Source organism: Hevea brasiliensis, chromosome 13 (genome assembly GCF_030052815.1).
Source record: "Hevea brasiliensis isolate MT/VB/25A 57/8 chromosome 13, ASM3005281v1, whole genome shotgun sequence".
Taxonomy (NCBI): domain Eukaryota; kingdom Viridiplantae; phylum Streptophyta; class Magnoliopsida; order Malpighiales; family Euphorbiaceae; genus Hevea; species Hevea brasiliensis.
The window spans coordinates 74,951,374-74,959,882 of record NC_079505.1 but is presented as its reverse complement, the minus strand read 5'-3'; the positions used below and the strand labels follow the sequence as shown (position 1 = coordinate 74,959,882).

Here is an 8,509-nt window from a genome sequence, read left to right as displayed (position 1 = left end):
ATACAGTAAAATATTTTATTAAACTAATTTATAAGCATCCAGTTTATAAGCACTAAAATGAAAAATTTCTCTAGCAGCTTAATATTTTGGTTTATAAGCTTTAAAAATATCTTAAACAAATAGGTCAACTTAAAATTATAGCTTCTAAACTTGTTTGACCTATTATAAGTTAAGACAAACACCTTATTAGAGAGAAACCTTGGGATGGCTTATGTGGAGAAGCTAATAATATATATAGTGAATTTACAACAATTAAAAAAAAAAATCCTTATTGTTACCTAAATTTGGTCAAAATTAATTAGATGAATATTATTGGGGGACGCTCAAATTTGGTTTAATATTGTCTTCTTATAACACTACCATGATATTTGGATATTAATGCCATGAAGGTAGAGTAAAGGAGTCACCACTTGGGTAATAACGGGGACAAAATTATAGAACAGATGTGGGTGACAACTCACTCCTTCCACTAATCTTCTTTTACCATTAACCCAATAGCCTAGTTCGGGATAATGAGTACAATAAAAGGAAAGTGTTAGGTACTCTTTCTGTGGGACTTACCTTATAATAAGGGACAACCTTTATTTTTTATTCTTAAAGCTCGTCTTATTATCTCTTTTATTAATTCCTTAATCATGCATTTATGCAAGCTAAGGTTAAACACACATTTAAATTCAACCATTCTAAATAATAAGTAAATACATGGGCATAGAAAATCATATCATGTGATGTTTCTAAATAAAATGAATTACCTCATTTACCAACTTATCCTACATGTATATTTAACTAGGTTAATTATATGCACATCATTTTTCATGTCATACATAACATATAAAAGAAATAATTCTAAGCATTTCCATAAGAGGAAGAGGAGGGACCTAAACGTTTTAATATTTATAGGTTATGTATTTAGGCCCATTAATTATCATGTTCTCCTATATACATTTTTACTAAGCCCAATTACATGTCAAATGTTCATTTGAAAATATTCAAAATAATTAAAAAAATAATTAAAGCCCTAAACTAAAGAAATAGGGGGAGAGGGAAGAATAGAAGTTAAAATCTTAAAATGACCTTTACAACTTATAATAAAAAAAATAAAATTAATCCTAAAATTATTATAAGGCCTTAAGCCTGTTAACATCATGCAAGAGGCCTTGACATTTCTTCTTGAATTGTGCCAAATCCATCAAAGGGTCCACTTTACTCTTCGGATTGTACACAAGCCATGAATTGGCTTATTGTGCTTAATGGACTTTTATTAAATAAATAAATTAAAGACTAAAAAAAATAAAATTACTAATGAAAATCCCAATAAAATAAAAAATATTGCTTAAATAAACAAAATTAATAATAATAATAATAAATACAGAAATTAAATTAAAATCTTAAAAGAAATAAAACTCTTAATAGAATAGGAAAAATTCTTCCTCTTCAATTTCAATATGACTAGGAGTTTGTCCCTTAGACAAATTCTAAGTTTTCCATCTTAATCTTACTTTCTTTAGGTCTCTCAACTGATTCAAAACACGAGAAAACATATTAGAATACAATTAAATAATAAAAGAGAATAATTTACACTAAAATACTAAATCTACCAAAATTGATAGATTTGCATCCCAAACATGTAAAATTCGGTTCACCTAATTAAACATGCCTAGAATTAGGACAAAAATTAACCTCGACTCCTAGGATAATGAATTAAAAAATAGAAAAAAGAAACTAAAAAAATGTGCATTATTGTGACATGCTAAAAATAGCTAAAGCTAATTGACATGCAGAAAACACAGATTTCCACATAAAACTTGTAAAAATAAGGAAAAAATAGCAAAATTTCATAGCAAATTATGAAATTTTATCATAAGATAGCTAAGACACCAAATTAAAACATGAAAATACCAAATTAAATTATAGCTTCTAAACTTGTTTGAGCTATTATAAGTTAAGACAAACACCTTATTAGAGAGAAACCTTAGGGTGGCTTATGTGGAGAAGCTAATAATATATATAGTGAATTTACAAGAATTAAAATAAAAAAAAACTCCTTATTGTTACCTAAATCTAGTCAAAATTAATTAGATGAATATTATTGGGAAACGCTCAAATTTGGTTTAGCATCGTCTTCTTATAACATTACTACGATATTTAGATATTAATGCCATGAAGGTAGAGTAAAGGAGTCATCACCTGGGTAATAACGGGGACAAAATTATAGAAGGGATATGAGTGACAACTCACTCCTTCCACTAATCTTCTTTTACCATGAACCCAATAGCCTAGTTCGGGATAGTGAGCACAATAAAAGGAAGGTGTTAGGCACCTTCTCTGCGGGACTTATCTTAGAATAAGAGATAACCTCTATTATTGATTCTTAAAGCTTGTCTTATTGTCTCTTTTATTAAATTCCTTAATCATGCATTCATGCAAGCCAAAGTTATACACACATTTAAATTCAACCATTCTAAATAACAAGTAATTACATGAGCATAGAAAATCTTATCATGTGATATTTCTAAATTAAATGAATTACCTTATTTACCATCTTACCGTACATTTATATTTAACTAGGTTAATTATATGCAGGTCATTTTTCATGTCATAGATAACATATAAAAGAAATAATTCTAAGCATTTCCATAAGAGGAAGAGGGGGGGACCTAAACATTTTAATAGTTATAGGTTATGTATTTAGGTTCATTAATTACCATATTTTCCTATATACATTTTTACTAAGCCCAATTATATGTCAAATTTTCATTTGAAAATATTCAAAATAATTAAAAAATAATTAAAGCCCTAAACTAAAGAAAGAGGGGGAGAGGGAAGAATAGAAGTTAAAATCTTAAAATGACCTTTACAACTCATAATCAAAAATAAAATTAATCCTAAAATTATTACAAGGCCTTAAGCCTGTTAATATCATGCAAGAGGCCTTGAAATTTCATCTTGAATTGTGCCAAATCCATCGAAGGGTCCAATTTACTCTTTGGATTGTGCACGAGCCATGAATTGTCTTATTGTGCTAAATGAACTTTTATTAAATAAATAAATTAAAGACTAAAAAAAATAAAAATACTAATGAAAATCCCAATAAAATAAAAAAATGTTGCTTAAATAAACAAAATTAATAATAATAATAACAACAATAATAATAATATACTAATAATAATAAATACAGAAATTAAATTAAAATCTTAAAAGAAATAAAACTCTTAATAGGATAGGAAAAATTCTTCCTCTTCAATTTCAATATGACTAGGTGTTTGTCCCTTAGATTAATTCCAAGTTTTCCATCTTAATCTTACTTTCTTTAGGTCTCCCAACTCATTCAAAACACGAGAAAATATATTAGAATACAATTAAATAATAAAAGAGAATAATTTACACTAAAGTACTAAATCTACCAAAATTGATAGATTTGCGTTCAAAACATGTAAAATTCGGTTCACTGATTAAACAGGCCTAAAATTAGGACAAAAATTAATCTAGACTATTAAGACAAAAAATTAAAAAATAGAAACAAGAAACTAAAAAAATGTGTATCATTGTGACATGCTAAAAATAGCTAAAGCTAACTTACATGCAGAAAACACAGATTTTTACATAAAACTTATAAAAATAAGGAAAAATAGTAAAACTTCATAGCAAATTATGAAATTTTATCATAAGATAGCTAAGGCATCAAATTAAAAAATGAAAAAATAAATCCCCCAAATCTCAAATAGATAATATGCAATTAAGATGCAAGCCACCTTTCATGCATTCTAGATAGATTCAAAACTCAAAATTTCAAATATTATTTCTAATTTTCTATAAAGAATTTTACAAAACTGAAATACACAAATTTAGAGGACAAGTTAAAGTACTTCCAGAAAAAAATTGAAGGAAAACAAACAATTATAGACCCTTAAATAGAATTTACAAGTTCTTGTAACCTAGAAAACGTTCTTAATCAATTATCAACTTACAAAAAAATATATATATATATCTAAAGCTAGAGAAAAGGTTTTTTTTTATTATTTTTACTCAAAACGCTATTCCACGTGGAAAAGGCCTATGAATTCATTAAAATTATTAATAAACCTAAAATTTAACATTTACGTGATGAAAATTCAGAAGTAATAAACACAGACAAAATACACTATTTGGAGTTGTGAGTGCCCAATTAGACATATCTTTTCTTGGAATAGATTTCTTTGAAATTAAAAGGCTCCCTTAACTTCTTGGAAGGCTATGGAATGTTAGAAACCTAATGAACTAAAATAATTTGATAATGATTAATTAACACAAACTAAATGAATTAAGGTACAGTTGTGCGAATGTGTGGGAAAGATTGTAAGTACAATTGGAGAGGGAAAAAATTCTAATGAGAAGCTCTCTCTCACACACTAGTTATGAGCAAAAAATTAACCTAAATTTCTTTAATTTCAGCCACTTTAATCCCCTCTCTAAACCCTGATCATAATGATGAATTTTATAATAGGATTAGGCGATAAGATAAAAATTAACATATTTAAATTAAAAAAAATGAATATAAATAAAATTTAAAAAATAAATAAATAAATAAATAAATTTTATATATATATATATATATATATATATATATATATATATATATGCACACACACACCCTTCTAAGAAACGGGCAGAAGATATGTTTGTTTTTTTTTTATTTTTTTATTTTTATCTTATCTAAATAATAAAATAAAAATTAATTGAAAAAAAAAAACTTGAATTATCCCTTGGTGGAACATGACCAAGAGATAATCTCTTTTTATTTTTTTATTTATTAAAATTCTTGAAAAAGTTATTTAAAAAAATAATAATTAAACCCAAAAGTCCATTTAAGTTCATTTTTATTAATTTAACCAAAAATTAAAAAATAATGGGCTTGGTTTATTAATTTAACTTATTTAATAATTAAGTAGGCTCATTTGAAGTCTAGAAAATATAAAATTAAATTTAATTAAATAATACACGCTTTAGACTCTCTTTTTAAGCATAAAATTTTTTATTTTTATAAATTAAAACGAATTATTTTCTGAAAAATTGTTTTATTTTATTAATTTTCTAATTTTTCCATAGTTTCTAAAATATTTCAAGATCTTTTTCATTCAATAGTATTTTTAATATAAGGTTCTCGCTATATCTGCAAAGCATGCATTTAAAGGGTAAAAAATAGGTATCTACTGTTGTCATATATATTGAAATTTTAAGGGTAAAAAATAGGTATCTACTGTTATCATATATATTGAAATTTTGAGAGAAATATTTAGGCTTGGAATTTGGAATTGGAAAGTGATAACTACCAACGGTGCTTTGGCGGTGATAGTTAGGCTTCTTACAAATCCAAAGGCCAAAGGGCAACTAACTAAAACCTGAGAAGAGTCAAACTGTCCAACCAAAACACATGCTTCCTAAAATTAGCATCTCTACATTACAATAAACAAAAGAAACTTCTTTCGTCTGTATCTAATTATATATTTTTCAATATTTAATTTTTTATTTTTTTAAAAAGAAATATTAAAAAATACTCCCATACAAATAAAAATAGCATTATCTCTTTCACAGATAAGTAAATCATTCTTATAATATGAAAGGTGAGTTTCTCAATGATTAATAATTATAATTAAACTGTTGTACGTACAACAGTTACACTAAATAAAAATTTCACGTAATTCTGAGAAATACTATACAAGTAAATCTAATAATCCCTTTTAAAGCTTCCCTCAAATTTTTTTAACGTAAATTTCATTCATGTAATAGGAATGCATACTCGCACCATTATACGTAATTGCGAAGTCATGGATTTAATTCCCGATTGAACTGATCAAAAAGAAAATAATATCAATAAAACATTATGAAATACACACGAAATCCTATGGTCTAGATGGGTGCATAGCAAACTTTTATTTCTCAATTTACAAATTCTACATATGCATTTTTATTCTTTTTTAATTTTTTGACATCAAATTTTATTAGATTATTCATGAAACCTAATTCCATTCAAAGAATCGCATAGCAATTATTAACCTACACATGGATGTCCAATAGAGAACACTAACATCCTTATTAGGCTGCTCAACCTTATATGATCCTTCTTCTTCATCATGATGATCAAGCTGAGAAAGGTGGGATGCTTTGTTCGTTTCTGAAGAAATTAGAAGGATCAACTTGGGTCTTGACATGGACCAACCTGTCAAAGTTACTCTTGAAATACTTGCTACCCCAAATGCTTGCTTGCTTGTAACTTGTGTTTCCCTGGTTATTGATCCCAATGTCAAGATCCCTGTAGTTGATGTATGCTAATCTTGGATTTTTTGAAACATAGGGAGCCAGGAAACTGTAAAGCCTTCTGATCCAACTTATGTGCCTATTTGATTCCTCAATTCCTTCTTCATCCCAATAAGCCAAGTGCTGAATTTTGTATAAATTCCCAGCTCTATGTGGAAATGGAATGCTGGACTCTGAAATTTCACTCATTCTTCCTCCATAAGGACTAAAGATCAACTGACCTGAACCCACTTCTAATTGGAACAGACTTTCCCATATGCCTTCCAATGCAACCTCAGGCATAGGTTCCTTCACATAGTCAGATTTTGCTTTGAAAAACCTCACTGATGGTTGAGTCCTGTTAAGCAAAATCTCCAGGGATGTATTTCTTGAGAATCCAGCGAAGTAGAGGGTGGATTCGATCCAGCTCATTTCAGTGCAATCGTCTTTCCCTAAACCCAGTTCAGGAAAGCTCTCTTGCATCAGTGGAAGAAGTCTATCGACTCCACCAAGAAACAAAGAATTAAATGCGGCTCTTATTGTTGTTTTTCCTTGTTGATTGCTAGAATTAACCCTTTCTAGGATAACTCGGATGAACAAATCTTCATGAAGCTTATCTGCCACATACTGCCACCGATTGACAAGTTGGGTTGCATTCTGTTCCAAGGTTTTTTCCACTGTGAACACAGTCACGGTAGCTGGAACTGGAACCAAGTTTACTTTCCATGCAACAACAATTCCAAAGGTATTTCCTCCACCTCCTCTAATGGCCCAGAAAAGATCTTCACCCATTGAAGCTCTATCGAGGATTCTACCATTAACATCAATCAACTGGGCGTCAATTACATTATCTGCTGCAAGGCCATATTTACGCAACAACAAGCCATATCCTCCGCCGCTAATGTGCCCTCCAAGACCTACGGTAGGGCAAACGCCTGCCGGAAATCCAAGAGTTCTACTTTTCTGAGCAATTGAATAGTAAAGTTTGCCATTAGTTGCACCAGCTTCAACCCATGCAGTGTTGTTGGTTGCATCAACAGTGACAGACTGAAGATTGATGAGATCAATAATGACAAATGGGAGTACAGAAACGTAGGAAAGACCTTCATAGTCATGGCCACCGCTTCGAACTCTAATGTGCATGCCATGCTTCTGAGAACAAGAGACGGCAGCTTGGACGTGGGAAACATTCAAAGGGGTGACAATAACAAGAGGTTTTGGCGTTGTGGTCGTGTTGAACCGACGGTTTTGGATTGAGAACTGCAAGACAGACAAATAGGAGGAATTGATTGGAGTGTAAATGAGCTTGGAAATAGACGCAGAGTCTTCAGATTGAAGACGAAGACATTCAAGAAAATCTTCATGGGTATGAGCTGAAGTTGCCCATGAGAAAGACAACAGAAGAACAAAAAGAAATGGAAACATTGAAGGAAATCTTGAACAGGAAAAACCCATGATATCTCTCTCTAGATGATTGATTTCTTTGTGGAAGTGAGTGCTCATGGATGGGCTCTCCCCTATTTATAGTATGTGAAGAGATGGAAGGATGGATGTGAATGCATGAAGGTAGAAAACTTTTTCATGTCCGATGGTGGGAGAGAGCAGGTCAAGCTTATCTAGATGGAGTTTCTTGAAATTATGAGTTGGAGACGTAGAAAGATCAATTCAAGAAAATACGAACTAACTTGCATGGCAAGAACTAGAAAATTGATGTTTCGACAAAATTTTATTAATTTCTTCATCTACATTAATTTTTATAAGCAAACGACTTTTTATCATAACTATGAATTAATTTTAGGAACATATGTAGCCCTCAAAAAAAAAAAAAAAACGTGCTGTGAATTTGATTCCAAAATTCAGTGTTTAACCGGAATGGTTATGAGTCTAAATATATGGCTTGTCTAATAAAATACTGATGGGTTTAGAAAGTATGGTCCAAAGTCTATTAGACCTAATTTGAAAAAAAAGTATTAGACCTAATTAAAAAAATTAATTAGATTGAGTTCCCCAGCCTTATAAAATTTTTATTTGATAGAACTGTTGTACATACAATGATTTAATAAAATCATTGATTATGGGGAGATCTACATCATAACTAATAATTACAATAAAATTATTATGCATATATTAATTTTATTGTATAATTTTTTAACAAAATGAGCGGATTGAAGCTTAAAATAGGTTTTTTTCTTATTTGTATAACTAGATTTAAGAATTAAAATGTTACTTTTTAAAA

At 29.4% G+C, this 8,509-nt stretch overlaps 1 protein-coding gene across 1 annotated transcript; it reads right to left on the bottom strand.

The window, feature by feature from the left end:
* Positions 1–5,821: 5,821 nt before the first annotated feature.
* On the bottom strand, positions 5,822–7,774 carry LOC131171924 (tetrahydroberberine oxidase-like). The gene has a single exon (XM_058132214.1). The coding sequence runs from the start codon at positions 7,726–7,728 to the stop codon at positions 6,118–6,120; it is 1,611 nt and encodes a 536-aa protein (XP_057988197.1). The 5' UTR covers positions 7,729–7,774; the 3' UTR covers positions 5,822–6,117.
* Between the last annotated feature and the right edge of the window lie 735 nt (positions 7,775–8,509).